The 22,040-nt window shown below is 35.6% G+C and overlaps 2 protein-coding genes across 2 annotated transcripts in view; one reads left to right on the top strand and one right to left on the bottom strand.

The window, feature by feature from the left end:
* Positions 1–8,650: 8,650 nt before the first annotated feature.
* The window catches only part of LOC140144351 (anaphase-promoting complex subunit 7-like), a 50,577-nt gene continuing 37,187 nt past the window's right edge, over positions 8,651–22,040 (bottom strand). Inside the window, exons 12-15 of the mRNA XM_072166176.1 lie at positions 15,280–15,392; positions 14,103–14,219; positions 10,540–10,705; positions 8,651–9,756 (exon numbers count right to left, since the gene is read on the bottom strand). Coding sequence (XP_072022277.1) covers positions 9,745–9,756; positions 10,540–10,705; positions 14,103–14,219; positions 15,280–15,392 — 408 coding nt within the window. The 3' untranslated portion in view covers positions 8,651–9,744. The remainder of the gene's footprint in view (positions 9,757–10,539; positions 10,706–14,102; positions 14,220–15,279; positions 15,393–22,040) is intronic.
* Positions 19,673–21,858, top strand: LOC140144352 (uncharacterized). The gene has a single exon (XM_072166177.1). The coding sequence runs from the start codon at positions 19,900–19,902 to the stop codon at positions 21,856–21,858; it is 1,959 nt and encodes a 652-aa protein (XP_072022278.1). The 5' UTR covers positions 19,673–19,899.

Raw genomic sequence — 22,040 nt, 5'->3', positions numbered from 1 at the left:
AATTTTATAAATCTAATGATATATTCTTAAAGTGTATGTAGCTGGGAGGAAAAGCCGACGATCAATTGAAAATTTTGACCTTTTATATTGAAGATATGGATTTTTTTTCCTAAAAAGACCTTTTTTTTTTTTGGTGTTTTGGGAAAAAAAGTCCATATCTTCAATACGATAAATATAAATATATATTTTTAATGATTTGCCATAAAATGTGTATTACATTGCGAATTTCAAAAAATCAAAATTATTTGATATCAGAATGACATTCTTCGTATTCAGAATGCAATTCAATATGTCTGATGTGCTCTAATGTCCCACAATAAATATTGTCCAAACGTTCATACCCCTTCCCTTAATCATGTTACATATCTGTATCCAGTAAATACACACAAGCAATTAATGACCAAATTTGTACACAGTATCATAGAGGTAAACATATTCATATGTATTAAATGCCTGTCTTTCATTTAATTCTTACTTTTTACACACATTTACAATTCATATGTATACAGTCAGTTCATTGACAACCATACATTTCATGAGTTTAAGCATATATCATATCACATAAAACAGTATAGAAATCTATAACGCGATTTCATAGTTCTAGTCCAATAAAACAGTACTCACTCTGGATGTTTCAAATCTTACAGACTCCTTTTTCAACACTGTTGATGTTGTGACAAAAAGAAATTGTTTAATGTATTAAACTTGCACTGAATGGAAATTAATGAGTAATTGATATTGATAAGAATTTTGAAAGTACATAATAAAATCTTTCAATATTTGGCACTTCAATACTTTGTAATGTTCAAGTTTACTAATTACCCATAATAAGCAACCTCTATATGACCAGGTCCCACGAAATGAGCGTAAAGTCCGTAGTTTCAAGACCCCTGGCTAGTAAGTTGATTATATGTGACCATCCACCACAATTTTGTTTGACGTGCACCTGTAAAGTATGTCTTTGTGAATGGGGTATTCTTTATGCCAGTAGTACACTGTAACTCCTTTGTGAATAACATACAGCATGCACAATAGGGCATTCACAAAGGACACACTACTGGCTTGTACATGTATGTGTGCATCAAACAGAGAACATCAATTCAGCCGCTAGGACGTCTTGAAACTACCAACTTGCGACTTTACGCTCATTTTGTGGGAGCAGGTGACAATCAGTATTTATATATCCGACTCCTCTACTTGGGTTAGGTCATATTTGAATTATATTTATATTAGTAAGTTGTAAAAGTTTAATTTAATTGAACCTTTGGATTGAATCAACATACTTTAATTATATTATATTAATATAGCAATTACCACCATTCCACAGATTTGTTGTTAATTAATAGCCAATCCCAGTTATGGTTATACCGTAAAGATTCGCTTAATAGCACACTTGGGCTCCTTTGTCTTGAGGTAAATTTCATGTGCAAATAGAGAGCTCCCTCCTCTGAAATTCAAACCAGAATTAAGGTTCTGTGCCCTTATTTGCTGGTGGAAATTTTACGGGAGGGCACTTTCAGGTTGTGCCTAAAATTCCACATGTCAAGGGAGCCCATATAGCGCCATTCGCAGGACCTTTACGGTAGTTCAAGGAAAGTTGGCTCTTCGTTTTGGCTTCCCTAACATGGCAACAGCCTTCCAAATCTTGTGATTCACAATACGATGCGTTGCCAGCAGATTTTACGCGAGCGTGACAATAACCATATTGAAATGAATCAACAAAATGGACCTACTATTGTTAATTGCCGTTTTAGTGTACATTTGTGTGTAACATCATTATGCTGACATTTTGGGGTGAGACTACCTAAAAACTATACTCTCATCAGTAATAGTAAGCTATTTTTCCATATTAGTGTATTTAATTATTTTTGGTAATGGATATATAGTAAGTCTCATAACAAGTTCACCCCAATTAGTAGATATAAGTACATTTTACAACGCATCACATAACGTGAACAAACTCAATATTAATATAATATGTGAGTGGACACTATGAATGAGCCGTAAATTCGGCAAATAGAGGTTATCCGTGTTCTATAAGCTGCATATCCTATCAACGACTGCTATACCTTGTTTAAGACTTTCAAAAGAAGTACCTGCATGTGCAACCATGACTGTTTCAAAATAGCCCGCCGAAAGTCATGCAGGTAACTCTGAGGTCATGCATTGAATTGTTTTGAATAAGGAATACTACGGGAATCAGCGCCTTTTGTTAGAAGTCACACATGAGTAAAGTGGATAACCTCTATTGTATTCTGAGTTACAGTATAAAATATGCGTGAAGGTCGTATTCATAGGTATCTTAATTCAGCGCGACAAGTATCTCATCATACACGGTTTAAACCAATCAATAATCCTATTGCTGAAGAGGATTTATAAGCTTCTACCTATTTCTATAGAATCCTTTAAATAGTTCTTGTCTTTGTTTGTTTTGGCTAAATCCTGTTCAAGTGGTGGATAACAAAGCATTCTATTTTGTCTAGGTATGTATAACCAACAATTAACAATGAGAGGACATTCCTGAACCTCGTTGACTTGGGGATGATTTGAAATGACCGCCAATTATGACTGTTTGATATGTATTACCAGATATGTCGAAAAAGAGATGCATGTAGAACCAAAAAAAATTTCAATTTTGTTGAAGGAACCGATTTCAACAAACCATAACCCCGCTTCTGGATATCGTTTGAAGTCAAATGATATACCATTTTAAAGCTTATGATATATATTTTCTAAACACGAAATACAAAATTGACCGAGGGCTGAGTTTACGGCTGATTCGTGGTGTCCAGTCACATATTAATTTTCTGAGTCGTGAGCTGCATCAGTTTATACATAATTTTGCAGAAAACAAAAAGTTTCATAACATTATGTGATCTGCTCCTACAAAATGAGTGTAAAGTTGCAAATTGGTAATTTTGAGACCTCCTGGCTGCTGAGTTGATGTTCTTTATTATTGTACATGATGTACAAGCCAGTAGTATGTCCTTTGATGTGATTGCCCTATTGTCTCCCATTCACTGTCATGTAAAGCATGCTCCATTCACAAAGAAAGACATACCGTATTCATTCCATTAACCACCCATACCCCTATAAGCGCCCACCCAGCGACTTTAGTACACATGACCCTCTATCACTATGTGCAGGATCCATGCATGCAACTACTCGTGTATCAATCATAGAGCCATCAACACAAGTCCATATTCTGGGCCATTTTTTACATATGCAATTATGTAAATAATATAAAAAATAAGCGCCCACCCAAAATGACTTTGTTAAGCACCCTGGGCGGTTAATGGAATGAATATGGTACTTCTGGCATGTACAGGTGCGCGTCAAACAAAGAACATCAGTTCAGCAGCAAGGGGTCTCAAAACTACCAACTTGCGACTTTACACTTATTTAATGGAAGCAGGTCACAGATTGCCATTCATTTCAAGAGTAAATTCCTCAAAGTCAGATATTTCATATAGTGAATGCAATACTAGAAATAAAATGAAAATTATTCCCTTTTATTACTAAATTCAATATTAAATTGCATTGTGAAATAATTGCATGACATTACAAATAAAATTTTGCCACCATAAGAAAGTGAAATGCTTATTGATTTCAACCTGAGAGCACTAAATTATGAGAGGTGCCCTCTGATCATAAAACTGAGGACAGGGCAAGAGTGGGACCTTACATAGAAATGAGCTATTCATGATGTAAATAAAGAAGGTAACATTCAAAAATACTGTCTTCTGTCACCTTCTTTGGATGATCTGACAAATTATACGTACCTCTTTTATGTTACACTACATCACTGGGCAGGGAAAACTTATGTAATTTTTCATTATTACTCATTTGGCAAAACAGGAAACAGAACAAATTATCAAATTGTTATTTACCATCCTGTTCAAATGGTTTTTTTTTTATTAGTTAAATGTGTTTGATGTCCCCTGCAAAATGAAAATATAAATGAACATAGGTTTTTCTTGCCCAGCACAAATTTACCTTTTAGAAATAAAGGTGTTATATAGGGACACCTATTTAGATTTTTAAAACATTTTAATCACCTGGGGCAGTAGAAAAACTGAAAAGTTTAACAGCCATTTTGTGACTTGAGAATGTTTCAAAATTTGGAACGATATAGTTAGTCTCTTCAACAGAGCCCTACTTAGGGCTCTATGGTCTCTTCTAATTGCACAGCACATAGGAGACCTGACAGAGCGAGGTATACACAGAGCGGCTATTTTGTGACTCAAGAGGCAGTTTGTGGGCTTGTTTCAACTTTTACTATGTGTACTTCATTTTTAATTTCCTGATTATTAATAATGCAATGAATTTGCATAGGAAATGCATCAAAAGTTGTCAGTGGCCAAATCCCGGTGTTATAACTAGAAATAATTTGGCCTTACACACATATTAACCAGGTTTCAGCAGTTTAGTATTGACATCAGTGTTTTTATGTATTTACACCCAAAATGTGGCGACAAACTGCTATTGTACAGCTGCGTTCATACGCTCTGCCAGCTTATTAGATTAGTGCACAAGATTTTATATTACAATCAGTGAAAAACACACCTACGTCACAACCAAACTCGAAGTGAAACACAGTATAGAGGTGAGGCTAAAAATGTGCTGCATATGGCCTTCACTACATGCACTCTATTTCTGAGTTGCGTTTATAATAATAGCAACATCTTACATGTAAAACACAATTTTTCTTCTCCCAGAATCAAACTCCTGTCAGAAATGACAGTTGGTTATAAGTTAAACTTACGAGACACATACAGCAATATGTGATGCAGCCAACTAAGGCACCAGAGCCAAATCTGTTTGATCCATGGATCGACCATCGATGCTGCTTTGATGTGTTATTATTGAGCTATCAACTAAATTTGCTATCAACTAAAAACTAAGTCTGCTTTACTTAAAGTACAAAATGACCTGCTTCAAGCAATGGATAATGGGAAAATCACACTGCTGTAAGATTTATCTGCAGCGTTTGATACTGTGGACCACGAATTACTTATCCATCGAATGAAATATCAAATTGGAATTGATGACGTAGCGTTAGAATGGTTTAAATCATATCTGCATGACAGACATCAGCTTGTGTGCATTAATAATGAAAGGCCCGAAAAAGTCCGTCTTGACTATGGCGTTCCCCAAGGCTCTGTCATCGGACCTAGCGCTTTCTCAATATACACATTACCACTTGGTGACATTATACAAAGCCATGGCCTTGATTACCATTGCTATGCGGACGATACCCAGATATATATTTCTGTAGACCCTGACCAATGTAGCGTTGATGCTGCTATCAATCGCTTGGAAACATGTATTGATGAGGTAAAATTGTGGATGTCCCATAACTACTTGAAACTGAATGATGACAAAACAGAGTTCATGGTTATTGGTTCAAAATATCAAACTGCAAAAGTCCATGTTGCACATATCAGGGTAGGAAATGCTAATGTTATCCCATCATCATCGTACCAAATAAAAAAATTAATCGTAAAAAAAATCAAGAACCACATTCTCCATGGATAACAAAAGGACTCTTAAAATCAATTAACCATAAAAATAAATTGTATAAATCGTTTCTGAAACATCGACGACTGCCAAGCAAGATCGGTATAAAATTTACAGAAATAAATTAAATTCACTCCTCAGGAAAGCCAAAAAAGTTACTTCACAAATAAACTAAATAAATACAGAAACAATATGAGGAACACCTGGAAAATACTTAAAATATTCTGAATAAAAATAAAAGTTCAAACTTCACCACCAAATTTCGTGATAATAATAAAGTATACACAGATCCAAATGACATTGCAAATGGCTTTAATGATTACTTTGTTAACATAGGTCCAAAATTGGCTTCATCAATTGAATGTATTCCAGGTATTGATTACTCGCATTATCTGTCAATGAGTAAAATCAGTCATGACAACAGTATGTTTTTTACACCTATCACTGAGCATGAAATCCTAAAAATTATCAATGGATTGGACTCTAACAAAAGTCCAGGGCATGATGGACTTGGTTCATTTATAATAAAAAAAGTTGCTCCAGTGATAGTAAAACCACTTCAGATAATTTTTAACGAGTCTATTTGTACTGGTAAAATACCTGACAGTTTTAAAGTAGCGAAGGTAATTCCACTATATAAGAAGGATGATAATGACTTGTTTTCGAATTATCGACCAGTATCTGTTTTACCAATTTTCTCAAAGATTCTGGAACGACTTGTCTTTAACAGGTGCATGTCATACTTAGATCATCATCGCATTTTATACAAACGTCAGTATGGTTTTAGGAAAAACCACAGCACATATATGGCAGTGATTGACTTGGTTAACAAAATTACTGAAGCTGTTGACAATGACTATTTTACAGCAGGTGTCTTTTTAGATTTATCAAAAGCATTTGATACTATAGACCATACAATATTGCTTGATAAACTCTATCACTATGGTTTTAGAGGTATTACACACAAATGGTTTGAGGATTATTTGAGTAATAGAAAACAATATGTTTATTATAATGGTGTTTCATCTCAACAGCAAAATCTTACTTGCGGTGTGCCACAGGGTTCAATACTGGGTCCACTGCTTTTCATCATTTACGTTAACGATATTCACTTAATTACTGATTCACTTGATGTGATTTCATTTGCTGATGACACCAATTTATTTTACTCTCACAATCAGTTTAATGTTGTTGAGGTTTTCAACAAAGAGCTTATAAATGTGAATAGATGGTTCCAGGTAAATAAATTATCTGTCAATGCTAAAAAAACTAATTATATGTTACTCGGTACCAAGAAGAACACAAAACCCGAGTACAACTTGTTACTCTTTCTTGATTCTGACATGCACTCTACAGCAAGAACACCGCTTGAAAGAGTGCCAAGCACTAAGTTTCTAGGTCTACAAATCGACCAGAATATCACTTGGAGAGAACATATTGATAATATTGTAAAAACATGTTCATGAAATGTAGGTATCATTAATAAATTAAAAAACTTCCTCCCACATGAGGCGCTACATACATTGTATTGTTCGTTGATATTACCGTATATCAACTATGGTATTTTAGCTTGGGGATGTGCATGTTCATCATACATAAATGATCTTTTTTTAATTCAAAAGAGGGCACTTCGTATTATAAGTGCAAGTGATTATAGAAGTAGCACTAATCCCTTACTGATTAGGTATAATACTTTAAGTGTCAGGGATATGTAAACATTTGAACTTGGTTTATTTATGTACAAGCATGAAAATGGATTTTTACCAAGTGTTTTTGATGATTTGTTTATAAAACAGTCTAAAATCCATGACTTAAACACCAGAAATAAATATCGTCTGAGGCTTCCTTTTATCAAAAGAGCTTTCTGTGAAAAATCCATCAAATATGCAGCTACTAAGTTATGGAATAATGTTGATAACAGCATTAAAAGATCATCATCGATTAATCAATTCCGCCATGTATTTAAAAAACATCTTATGCAAAGTTACTATTAACTCTTATTGTATCTGGTTTATATGACCACATTGGATATTTATATTGTATATTACTTATTTGTGTTGTGCATTTTCTTATTTACTATTGTTAACTGTTATTTTTTTATGTATTTAGGTTAATTCATATCAAGATATGACAGCTTACTGTTACTTCATTGAAGTGACAGTCTGCTGCCATGTCAAATAATGAATTAACCAATCAAGGGATCACAGATTTCAGGCCTCTCCTTGGCCTTTCCTGTGATTCCTTCACTCTCACTTATATTATGATTTTGTATGTATTCTTGCTTTTTGTAATTTGATGAGTGAAAAAAATAATAAATGAATGAATGAATGAATGAGGTTCGAAACCTGGGTGTTATTTTTGACTCATCCCTTTCTATGGAATACCATATCACAACAGTGTGTAGAGCCACATATGCGTCCATTAGAAACATAGGTCGTATTCGTAGACATGTAAACAGGGAGACTGCCGAAATGATGGTACACGCCTTCATAACATCCAAGATAGACATTGGCAACTCTCTGTTGCATGGCATCACAAAGACCCAACTGCATAGACTACAGAGAATTCAAAACATTGCTGCCAGACTTATAACATACACAAAACCACATGAGCACATTACACCTGTTTTACATGACTTGCATTGGCTACCAGTTGAACAAAGAATCACATTTAAAATAGCCTTGTTTGTCTACAAGATCTTGTATATATCAGCTCCAGCATATTTAAATGAACTTGTAGAAATGTATTCACCAACTCGTAACCTCCGTTCTACTACAAAAGGACTTCTTCAAGAAACAGGTGCCAGAAACCAGTGGGGCAGCAGATCATTTCATGTTTCAGCTGCAAACATTTGGAACAATCTGCCATTTTCGGTTCGCTCTGCCTAGAGCTTGTGTAGTTTCAAAACAAATTTGAAAACAGTTGTTCCAAAATGCTTTTAATTGACTCTTTGCATATCATGAACTATACAACACTGATGAACTGTTTTTGTTATTAATTGTTATAATATGTTTGTATCATTGTACATTGGTTGTTTTTTGCAAAGCGCCATGAGCGTCTCTCGACGGATACATTATTATTATTATTAATTAATCAGAAATTTTATTGGACAATGCAATACGTACAAAGATTAAATGTTATAACAATTAACAATAGCTAATTAATGGATATTTCATTAATAATAAGGATAGACAAAGCATCGATGCTCAATCGAAAGATCACTAACAGATTGGGATCTTATATGCACTCCCTTACAGTGCACTTCTAAGATTAAAAGTGCACAGCAAAATGATTTTGGCATTGAATAACAATACCTGTTACATTTGAAGAGTTCTGATGCAAAAACCGATATATCTATTTTTCTCAATTTGAGATATAAGCAAATACAAGCTGTATCAAAATGATTGGTACCCATCAGTTTTCATTGATAATGGATGAGTCTGACAGATCACAATTCAACATATGATCCAAATAATTTGTAGCTTAATCGTAAAACAAATCATAAACTATACATTCTGGACTAGAGTATCCACTGTTGTATTTGGGAGAGGCAGACTTTTCAATGAACATCAAAATTGATTGGTACCAATCATTTTGATACACCCTGTATAATTTGTCAAATATACAGACAATAATAATTTCAACTTGATATTGTCATATACTTGTCTTTAAGTTCAGTCTTCCAAAGATCTATCCTGAAGTACCATAACTCACATCATAGTTTGAAACATCAACCATGCATTATATGAAGAGCTTGTTTCACAAGTCCACAGCCACATGTTTCTCATTTACTTGTGTGACACAATCACAATAATTACTTTGACAAGTTTGACATTAGCAACAGTGAGTTGTACCATCAACAAGCCATTATTTACCACAACAATGCTGTTTAACAATATGCAGACCATTGTTCTCATTTGGGAACCAAAGGCCGCACACAGTATTGTTACTGTGTATCCATCCAATGTTTGCTTTGTAATGGTGAATCCAACTGAAATTACTATAGCATCACAACCCATTGCAATATCACACAGGTAAATCAGAAACATGAGCTGGTGGACTTGGTTTGGAACCAAGCTCTTCATATTTACAACCTTTCTTCAACACAACAGCTATTTATCTCTTCCAACATTGTAAGAGGAAACCAATCTTATCACATTGCTGAGGTGCCTTGCATTGGTTCTGCTGCAGTTTGGTTGTCTTCCAAATTGAGGCATCACATTATCAGCTGAACCACTGAAACAAAGAAGAAAGAATTATCATTATTATTATATTATTGTGGATATAAAACAACTGTACCCAGTGAATTGCAGATTTAATCTAGCGCACACAATACACTACATTTTCATTTACCTTCCACAGGCAATATCCACACAAGCAAGGCATGACTTGTGTTCTCATATTTAAAAAGGATAGGATTTCATCGCCCAATGCAAAAATCAAAACTGCTTCTTGCCCAGATGAAATAACGAACAAAATTAAATCACTCAAACATTTTCTAGGCATATCCGTCAGGAGTATCTCCATTTGGAATCCAGAATTGGATTCAACTTCCACTTACCAAATAAAATATGGATCAAAAAGGTACCGTTCAAATACAACAAATGTGGCTGAACTTCTCAAGAGAAGTTAACATACATTTATTAAGTCGATCCTTTAATATGTATTGCTTAGAAAAGTGCTTAGAAAAGTTCATATACATTTAATCCTGCTATTTTCCTGAAGCCAGGAACATTCAGTTAATTAATCTGGATAGTTGACGTCATTTAGCTTTAACTTCTCATTATATAATTCCATTATAGATTAAATTCCTGGCTATGTCCCTTTTTTCCTGCCATCATTGTTGAACCAGTTAATCTGCAAATTACCTTGAAAGATCAGAGTCCGCTTCCCAGGCAAGAAGTGTGCCTGACTTCTCACAAAAATAAATTTATTATCTTGAGAGATACCCTCTTCCCAGGAATAGCATGAGTCTGTTCCCCTATACACAAAGTGTCATCATCCCAGGACCCTACTAACCTCATTATCAGCCCATGACACCTCTGCGTCACTAGCATCATAATCTAAATCTTCTCCACTCTCCTCCGCTATCTCCATTTCATCTTCATGTCCTGCTTCCAGACCATCAGTTGCCTTCTCTACTTTCTGCATTCCCTCCAGTGCTTTCTTGTTGGTTGGATCAAGACTAAAGTTTGTGAAGGGTAAAAAAGAGTATGAGGTAATGCGGTTAGTTTTTGAAGAAGGCTCCTGCTTCAAACTCCGACCTGCCCAAGATGTTGCATTCAGCTTAAAATTTCAGAAACATGGGTGATGACTTGAACTCATAACCCACACAGTGCAACAGACCATAAATGCCCTAAATTTAAAAGCTATATAATTTATGAACAATATACACTATACATAAAATAATACTACTACTCTACAAGGGATTTTCAACAAATTTGAATCCAAACAATCAAGTACCAACATACACAGCTTTGTCCTTATATCACTTTTGGGTTTTAACAAAATGTTATCAAACCTCTACTGTGATTGGCAGCTGCATAAGGCATCTCTTTGATAATCATGATAATGCCCAGCCATTCAGCAAGTGGCTAATAACTGACCTTGACAGGCTTGAATGAACACTGTCATCTGCTACAAAACCATCACACTCTAGGACCTGGTCACTCATAATGCTGCAGGGAGCACATTACTTTAACAATGGAGTGAAAGACTCATTATTGATTAGGCGCGGATTTTAAAAGTACAGCTCCTGTGCGTGTATAGCAAAAATTTGGAATAAAATGTTTGGAATTTTATAACTAAAATACTAAATGCATTTTGCAAAATGTGCTCTGACCAATTTATAAAGCATTTCATTAGCTTTAATTTGACATGTTGCTGGACATGTTTGGAATGATGGTAAATCATTAAAATTTATTTATTAATTAATCAATTATGTCCATTAATTAAAAACATTAATACAAATATGCAGATTTTCTCTGACAGAATTGTAGGATTTGACAAGAGTCGATATTTCCCATAAGTTTGATTCTTATAACATATTTACTTTTGACAATAAAAAAATAAATTCGTTTTTTTTATACATTTCTTTTTATTATGTTAATTATATGAAAATGTATGAAAACGTGTCAAATTTTGCAACCTTAGTAAAGATCAGAGGTTGATCACAAAATGTTGTGAGTGACATTTTTCACTTTAATCTAGATTTTAAATTACGTGTCAATCTGTCCAAAATTGCAGTTTCGGGCATTTATGCCCTGTTGCACTGTAGTGTGTCATTCAAAGACAGATCATTCGCATGATTTGGAACAAAAGAATTCACCATGATTACCACCAATCAACCAGTACTTCCCACCATCCAAAATCTCCCTATTTTGCCAGCCAACAATATCACATAATTATCAGAGATTACCCTATATGTTTAATTGCAAGCATCCAACCAAGGCCAATCAATTAGATGTACATCCTTGAATCACAATTGTCATCTTAAAACCATGTCTCGCCTGTCAAATATTACACATTACAAGCATCTTTCAGAAGGATTATTTAATCTTCACATGAAATCATTCCTGTCCCGGTACATCCCTTTTTAAAGGGTTTTTTATTATTGTTGTACTGTTGTTGTTGATGTGGTAATGGTTTCATGCCTTGTCATCAGTGGCGTGCACTGGATTTCATGAGTCTGGTCAATTAAAAGCTTAAGGATACTTGACCATCAATTTCATACAGGGGCGTGTTTGAAAAACGGCACAGCGCATTAGTAAAGAGAATAAAAAATACTAAAATTCACACCAGGATTCGAACCACTGCCAAGGTACTATGAATGCTTAATAGTGACAGGCGACTTCACCACTGCGCCACGCTGCCTGTCGTTAATGTCTGGCGATTTTCAAAGATATACATATCAACACATTTCTAGTATATTGAATAACAGATTTTGGTAGGAATACAGTCATAGTAAGACATAGGACTCTACTTGTCTGTTTGTTTTTCATTTGATACAAATTAATTTTGATGAATTGAAATGGTATGACTCTTAGGACTCGTAATAAACGATGATTAATTTTCTAATAAATAAAATAAAAACGCTGGGTCATGCACGACTTCATTGTAATTTATGTCAATACCTGGGGTGCGACACTCGCTTTTATACGCAGTATAGGCCTACTTACTTGCGCGATCGATACTCAATGATCCAGACAATAGCATTTGAATATACCGCCCTTATGGATGCATGCATCTGCTTGACATGTCTGATACACTATACAATAGTTACCCCACCGTAAATAGCTCTCTTCATTCCCTCGCTGTCCCGATATATACGCGTAATGCACGTAATTTTGAGACATATTTTGTTCAAAAATGATAGGAAGGGACTGTTTTCAGCCAAAATGTTGGCTCTCAGCAGATGCTCAATGATACCGGGAAGAGTTGCAGAAAGGTAAGCGTACTCTTATTTATTCAAAATATCACATATCAATGAATTTAAATTGGAAATCCAAAAAGGAAATGTCAGGTCAAAATTCTCACCTTAGAATTATTGTGAAATAAAATCAAACCAAATTTAGGCTCCGCAAACAACGTCCAATTATTCCCATTGGTGTTTGCTACACGTGTATATAATAAATTATGATTTGGGGCTAATTTGAGAAGAGTTAATGCCTCGAGTTTCAAAATACACCGAGTGATGTTTTTTGATCAAAAACCTCGACAATTCAAGACTCTGTAAAAACAAATCAAGAATTATCTGGGATAATTGCAACTAAGTATAATGAAAGTTATGATCTAAGCTACCAGATGCATCATTAATTTCCTGAGTATGATATTTAGTTGTGGGAAAAGATTACTTTAATGTTTTGACGGGATTATTTCCCGCCAAAAATTTCAACCAAAAAGAGCATGTAGCCTTAAATTAAATGTTCTGTACTATAATATTAGAGATTTTGAAGGTTATGGTGCCGTATCCAGGGTGCTGAAGTTACTTTTAGATGGGCGCATATTTGTCCATCGCCATCTGGGTGGTGTTTAATTTTTTTTTGTATGTTAGTGCACCATCGCTTGGTTGACAGATGCAAACAACACAATATCAGCAGTTTTGGAGGATGAAAATCATCACATCCCCACGATTTGTACAGAAAGAGGATTCTCAAATATTCATAAGCAGGGTTTTCTTAAGCATTTTGCTGAAGGTGTATATTCCATTTTTTGTACCCTCTAAATTTTTCATCTGAAGGGGTATTAAACATTGCCCAGCGGATATTTTTTAAACTTTTAACAACGTATCTCTCAAGTTAAATGAATTGTTGATCCAAATTTTGTTTCGATAGGACGCTCAAGAAAGTGGGGGTTGGTGGGTTTGGACCGAAAGTTTTCGCTACGTTTCACTTTGCATTTAAAGGTGTACAGAAATTGAGTGAACACGTAAATATACTTGTGCGATTTGTGCATTTTAAAAAAAACTGCGCTTTGAAAAATATGTCTTCTCTTCCACATCATGGAACGATTGGTACTCAATAACAGTTGATGCTACATTTTGCCTATTGGTGAAGGATTTCTTTAATGACTGCATGACTTACGTTAGTGCTATACTGTACTGGTCCAGTGCTTCTTGTAGCTCATTATTTGCTGCTAGGCAATCAGCTAGGATCTGATGTAATCTTGCTGTACTCTGATTCTGTAACTGTTGCCTTAACCTATAAGAACAACAAAAATATAATTAGAGAATAAAGGTATTGTTTAAGAATGAGAATAAATGTATTGTTTTTAGCTGCTGTCATGCATCTATCAGTCAACATTAATGGGTATATAGATGCCTGAGAGCGGCTAAAAACAATCCTTTTATTCTCATTCTTAAACACTTCAATTCAAATAAATATATTAATCATAAGTATACAAAATTTTAATTAAATAAAATCCTACATTTTACATGAGGAATAACCTATAACCAGTCTTGTTGTTGCTTTGTGCCTCCGATTGGTTCATAGTGCGTATGTGTATCGTGTTGACTAGCACACACGAGCTGTGTTACATTGTGTCATATCACAAGGCCAAGAACCAATAAGATTGCAGGAAGTGTTTAAGAATGTGTCATAAAAAACTGTTAAGGATGCCAGATATGCATCCAATGAATACACATGACAGTTCTGTTTTAAGTTAAGAAAATAAAGTGTGTTGTACAAAATGGTTCGCTTTCATGTGACACATAATAAGCAATTTTTCACATAAACCTCTCATGATTTTGATCCACGCAGACCAGTCAAACATTTTGAAAAATTGTTACTTCCAACTTGCTCAAGACCAATAGAGGCTGTGCATATGACATATCATACCATAATGATGGCGGACTACTCAACTGCATTCAACAAAAGCATGATTGCAATCTACCGCAACAGTTCGTCTTACACCATGTACAGTTGTACACACATAATAAATGCACTACGATCAAATAGGTTGATGACAACATTTGATTGAATGGAATGCACGGCGCCATGATTAGGGTGAAGGACACAGGTTCAAATCCTTTGTTTGGAGCCAATCGATAAAAGCATGCAGGGCCTCTATACTTAATGATGTTGAAATTCCCACTATCCACGCCATACCTGGTAGCAAAGTTATGAACTTTGAATATTTTATGTTCATTTTTGTATTTTTCCATCCATCCATCTATCAATCAATCAATCAATCAATCAATCAATCAATCAATCAATCAATCAATCAATCAATCAATCAATCAATCAATCAATCAATACTTACAAATCAATAGCCTTAGTATAGCTCTTCTCCTCCTGGTGAATATCAGCTAATAGGTAGACTGCATCAAGATATGTTGACTCTATTGCTAATGCTTTCTCCAACATGGTTTTTGCCTGCAAAAAATAGAGGAAATGGATAGATTTTGTTAAATTTTCTGTGACAAATAAATATACCCTGGTGTTGTAAGGAACAGCACTGCATGGCTTGGTGCAACACCTACCGACCAATGTGCAAAACAAGAAATATGATGAAACTAAAAAATATAAACAATTAATGTATCATTCTAAAAAAAGATCATTATTCTTCCAACTGAATTGAGCTGTTCCAATTGAAATTCACACTACCCTGTGGAAAAGTTTGGAAATATCTTCCATTGAGGGGGTATGTTTTTCAAATGTAATTGGTCAGGGTTAAATCGTTTTGAAACCCACACTCCCACTGTGTTATGGCTTTACCTATATCTTACACAACTGGAGTGAGTATTTCAAATAGAAGTTACTCAATTGTCTGTTGTATTCAAAACTCATACTCCCTCTGTAGAAGACTTCAGCTAAATCTTCCACAGGGGTAGTGTGGATTTTATATGGAATGACTCATTATAACAAAAAATAATATTAATATTCCCATTTGGTCAGGAATGACCAAGTGATCCAATTCAAGTTGAAGTGATCCAAGTCGATTGTAAGTTAACCTGTCGCCATCACACATCACCTTATTATGCTGCCTTATGAAAGTCATTTTGCAGAGGTAGTTCATTATTTTGCCATTTCATAGAAAATTTGCAATATTTCAGTCTCTTTTTTACTTTTGATAGTATCTTGTGTAAACAAATACCTCCAGCAAACAGTGCACAGAGGTCAATACTTAAAGCTATAATAGTACACCGACCTGTAATTTTCTTTAATTTTCTTTAACTCTTTGTTGGTTACCATTAACAACAGATGTGTTAAATATTAAGAAAATCATGATGTTGAATAACGAAAGAGTCTCCTCACCACTTGGCAAAAAACATGAAAACCTGTCTTATGGCACTTTACGAAATTTGTTCCTTACTTTACACTGTAAGTTTTTCACAGCAAATTCAATGTTTTTCAGTGTATTCCACATTTTTTTAAAGCAAATTCTGGCAAAACTTGCAATAGCTGCCAGGTGTCATATGCAGTGGCGTAGCCAGGATTTTGGAACCGAGGGGGCACAACTTGTAAATGAACCGACGAAAATATTTGTTGCCGACGGAAGTTGTGATTTGTTGACCCACATTTTTTTTTTTTTTGGTTTGAAAAAGTGAATGAGCCAAAAAAAAAAAGGATTATTATTTATTATCATAAAAACACAAAATTTTTATGTAAAATTCAATTTCATTCACAATTTTACATCATTTATTTTCTGTCACCCTGGGTAAAGAATAGTCTATTGTTAACCCAATTTTTTTTTTCACCAACGCCTTCCGTCTACCGACGGCCTTACATGAACAGACGGCCATGACGAGCGGCCCCCCGCTGGCTACGCCACTAAAAGTGTGTGCAATATATAGAATGTAGAAACTGTTGATTATATTGTAATGCAGCTAGAGCTATTGAACTATTATACCCTGTGATAGGCCTATGTTTATCATACTTTAATTCAATCAACATCATACTGCCCTCTTTGCTGCATGCATTTGGATGTCTACCATAGACATAAGTGAAAGTTCATTTAAAAATAACACTGAAAACATGTGTCCATTCATAAGATGCCTGTAGTGAAAGAATAGTTGGCCTTTAAACATTTGTGTTTAATAATATCAATATAGCGTGACAGAAACTGTTTTAATTGTTACAAACACAATACAAACAGTCCTGCTTTATTAAACTAATGTTGGGTATTTAAAAGGGGTGGTGGTTAGATTTTTTTTCTTCTTCATTGTGTTGGCCGCCCAGATATTTAAGATTTTTAGGCCTTTTGTGTATTTTTAGACAATTTTTGACCATTTACTTCTAATCTCCCTTAAAAGTTGCCTCCCCCCTTTGCCCACCCTGATATTTAAGATTTTTAGACCTTTTTTGTATTTTTAGTCAATTTTTGACCATATTCATCTAAGTTGCATCCCCCTTTGCCAACCCTGGCTACGCCACTAGTGGTACCACAATGAGGGATGAGACTATCACTCTTTCGTTCATAACATATAAATGAGCATTCTTCTGATGGCAATATATCCATTTTGATAGGATAAAGTTGGGGGTGTCCGATGGTCACACTCCTAACCCCTGTTAGGAGTGATAGGAAAAATGAAATGAAATTGCACACACTGGCCAGATGATGCAGTACCAATGTCTATACTTGCAAATTGCTGTTCCATGAAACAAATAGCAGTTAATTTTTTATCTCAATTAAAAAAAAAATTCTTCTTTTAAATGAAGCTCAACTCAATCTTTTCATTTGAACAAACTGTAAATAAAAGGCAATTTTAATATTGAGTCATTTGGCAAAGGGGTGCAAAATCATGATGTTGGATGTTGTCATATAGAATGCGAATTTCAAAAAAGCAAAATTACTTGATATAAGAAGGACATTCCTCATATTCAGAATTTGGTGTGTCTGAAGTGCTCTCTCAGGTCCCACAAAAATACTGTACAAATGCTGCTATCCAACTCTGTTAGTGAACTTGTTCTTGATTTGAATATCAAGTTTTTAAAATCAAGAACAAAGCCCTCAAGTTAACCACAAAACACCTTTCACACATTTGAACTTTTTAAGACCAGTATATCCATGACTCATGGGAGAGACAAATCCAGACATTTGTTTAAACTTCTGAAACCTTTTTTCATTTTGTTCTGCATGAAATCACACCTATACTTCCATGCAAGGTTAAGTTGGTACAATACTTGTATTCTACACATGACTGGATTTGCTAACTGAATAAGCAGGTAGCTGCAAAAGACTGTATTTAGCTTAGAAACCTTTCAGACAATAACAGCCAAAGGTTAGTGCAAGATGGCCTTATCTGCTTTAAAATTAAATATGAAATAGGTCCCGGACAGAACCTGCCTCCAGTCGGAAAATGTCATAGGCGATGATAGTTAAAATTAAAAATAAAATAAAATAAAATCCCAAACTATGGGATATTTTTAATATATTAATTATATAAATATAATTTCCAACTTGGAAAATCCTTGGTAATTACTAACTTGTAATACCTTATTTTATTACAAGTATAACTTGTATACTAATTGACATGTCAATCAATAACCTGTCAATCATCCTTTGTGCTTTGATCTAATTGACGGTACTGCATGAGCCGCGGATTATATTGATTGATCAACTGTGAAAAGATTGTCGGTTCATGTCATGTTGGCTTTTAATATGTAATTGCATTTTTAATTAATGTGGCGTAAAATACCATGACTTTCTAGGCTGTATCTGAAATCTCTAACTTATATGCTATGCTGATATAATAAATTAAACTAAACTTCTGAGAAAATGTGTAACTAAATTCCAAACTCTAATGCAATTTCTTGCCTCAAGAGTCCGATTAAAATTACAAATAAAATGAACTAGAAAACTCTAATGCAATTTCTTGCCTTAAGAGTCAAATATAAAAGATTAAATTAATTAGCTGAAAATCTCCAATGCAATTTCTTGTCGAAGGAGTCATTTCAACATGTTTAACTAGTATAAAACTCTAATGCAATTTCTTGCCTAAAGAGTCTGAAAATTTCATTGAATAAATTTATGGTAAAAGAACTCTGGTGCAATTTCTTGCCTTTAGAGTAATGAAGATTCGAAAGAAAGATATACACACGATTATTTTATTATATTAAATAAAAGCGACACAGGACAATTGGGAACAAAGTCATTTCTCTTATTGAAGGTAGGGTGGCCCTGAAAAGGGCCTTTGGGTTTATTTAGGGTTTAACAGAACTACTGTTTTCTGGCCTTGGAAGGCTTCCAGGCCGGGCGGAACGATGGGTCCCGCTGATGATGCCATAGATTTGTATACAATACAAAATGCAGAAATTGGCAAATGTCTATAGGGCAGCTATTGTAGATGACCTTCTTGTCCTAACTTTTTGCTATCTACAAAAAAATTATTTCTTGTTAAACATGAACTTTATACCCTTTTACCAACCAATCACACAAAATACTATATAATTAGCTTGCCATTGCACGAAAGCAATAGGAACTTGTTAAGAATTAATACAGGCCTATCCATCCCGGGAACACATCAATATTTCAGTTGGCATAATTGTGCAATTTCACACATTTGCAAGGAAAATATGAATAGCAAATCTGAAACAGGAACCACAATGAACTCAGTAAAGTTCAAGGTATTATACTGCAAAGACACAGCCTTTATTGCATTGTGGCATATGGTCCCTGAATGGTGTAAAATTAAAGTGCTCGTAAAAATATCGATTGTAACCAACGAGCACATGTACAGCATGCTGTTACGCCCTGTATACTTAGTCTAGCATGCAGCACTGAGCAGGGGATAATGCTCACAACACCTGCTGTAGTGTTAAGCCCATTATTTTTGTTCATATGCATGTACATAAATTAATATCATCAGGTGGATTCAACAGGTTGTTTTCACACACTGGATAATTACTATAATAGACATTGCTACCAGTTTTAAACAAAATGGCTACTTATGAGGAGAGCGTTGAAGAGGACTTGACTTGTCCGCTTTGTTTTGAGTTGTTTGTTGATCCACATACACCCAAGCAATTGGATTGTCCACATATCGAGTGCCAAATATGTCTGGAACTGATCACGGATGGCTGGAAACCTACTATTGAATGCCCTGAATGCCGCATGGTGACTCATCTTACAGCGGAAGGAATAGAAGGACTCAAGACTAATCTACGTATACGGAGTCTAGCGGAGAAACATTTCAGCCATGTCCAAAAGCGTAAGGACAGCGCGCGGAAGAAGCAGCACGTCGACTCGAGTGGTGTACCAATGTGTCCGAATCATAGCGGTGAAAAGGTGCATTTTTATTGCACCACATGCAAGGCGACAGCATGCCAGGCTTGCATCGTATTAAAACATGAGCCGCGTACTAGACATGATATCAAAGATGTGAACGAGCTGTACGCGGAGCAAGTTGAGGAGATGCATATGATATTGGTAAAAGCCGGAAAGAGCACTGGGCAGTGGGAAAAAGCAGCACGCGAGGTGGAGGATCAGGAGGAAAACTTTAAACTGTTACTTCTCATGGAAGAGCAAAAGATTGATACACTGATTGAATCCGTGCAGGAACAAGGACGCAGAATCAAGGAAGAAATGCGTAACAGAAGCGCTGTGCATCTGCAGAACTTTGAAAGCAAGAGAGAGGAGCTGCTTCAGACTGCTAGTGATATCACAATTGCTGCTACTAACGCACGGAAAGTAAAGGAATCTACATCTTGTCAAGATTATGTGCCAAAACACGATAAGATTGCGAAGGAACTCCTTAAAAAGTGCTCTAAAAAGCCTCACAAGCTTGAAGATAAATACAGCAAACCTGAAATGGTGAAATTCAAACCTAACCCAGCCGGATTAAATATTGGATCAGTCGAGAGTACTTCTGCGCGTAAACTGAGTACACATGAGCGGCGTAAAGTTAGCACCACTGAGATGCCCGAGGCGGATCAATGGAGTCAGGAACATGCTTCCAGACGAAAATCAAGCACCCTTGAGCGTCGCAAATCAAGCACCCCTGAGGCACCACAGCCAGATCTTGTGAGTCAAGCACATGATATATCAAATTTGAGTTTAAATGAACGCAACACAAGTAATCTAGCTCGCAGAGAGTCGCAGAGTAAGCCAAGAAAGCTGAGTCTAATCCAAGAAATCAAAGACTGCAAACGCGATCTTTCTGGCATCTCGGCTGGCAGTGATGGCTCCCTAGCAGTTTGCTCAAAATACCATGGCGTCATTCAGCTGTACCATCACGACCGCATCAATCAACAATATCAGAAGAAAATGCACTTCAAACTTCCAGTGCGCGCGTATGGACCGCAAGACGTGACGGTGCTGACAAATGGCGATCACCTGGTGCCCGAATGGAGTGTATTGAAATTTCACGACAAAGTTGGTACGCATAAAGGTGACATTCAAACACAAGCTGAAGGAAGCAACAGAAGCTTCAGTGTTGTATGCGTCACGTCAACTCCAAATAAACGTGTCATTGCTGGAGATCGGGACTTATGTCAAATTACGATACATCATTCCACCGATTTGACCGCGTTCAAAATCGGCACGTCACCCGATCGTCTTGCTCCAATCTTGAATACTCAAGTCGCGATAGCTAGTCGTGAAAAAGGTGTATGTATTGTCGACATACAATCCGGCAAGCCAGTACTCAACCTGTCCATACCAAAAGCTTACGCAATTTGCTACGATAAGCGCACAAACTGCCTCCTTGTTGGAAGAATCAACGAGAAACAGCAGTCGGAGAAGAAAGGTGTGATCGAGCAGTACTCGTGCGTAAACGGTGACTTTGTGGCGCGGATAGCCAGTGGGTTGATATACCCTAGGGCAATGGCATTCTTGACGGAGAATGTACTTGCAGTTGCTGATGCCAACATAGTGAAGATATACAATGTGACTTATTAATATGGAACTAAATAAATGATCGAAGATGTCATATGAACAGAAACTAGTTTTGTTACACAGGGAGCGGATTTACGGAAAATGTCAATTATTGAACTCCTATGATCTTAAGGGCTGGGGTATGAACGTTTGGACAGTATTTATTTTGGGACATTAGAGCACATCAGACATATCGAATTGGATTC

The sequence above is a fragment of the Amphiura filiformis genome, unplaced genomic scaffold (genome assembly GCF_039555335.1).
Source record: "Amphiura filiformis unplaced genomic scaffold, Afil_fr2py scaffold_50, whole genome shotgun sequence".
Classification (NCBI taxonomy): domain Eukaryota; kingdom Metazoa; phylum Echinodermata; class Ophiuroidea; order Amphilepidida; family Amphiuridae; genus Amphiura; species Amphiura filiformis.
Note: the sequence above shows the minus strand (reverse complement) of the source record. Positions and strands in the feature narration are given on the sequence as shown.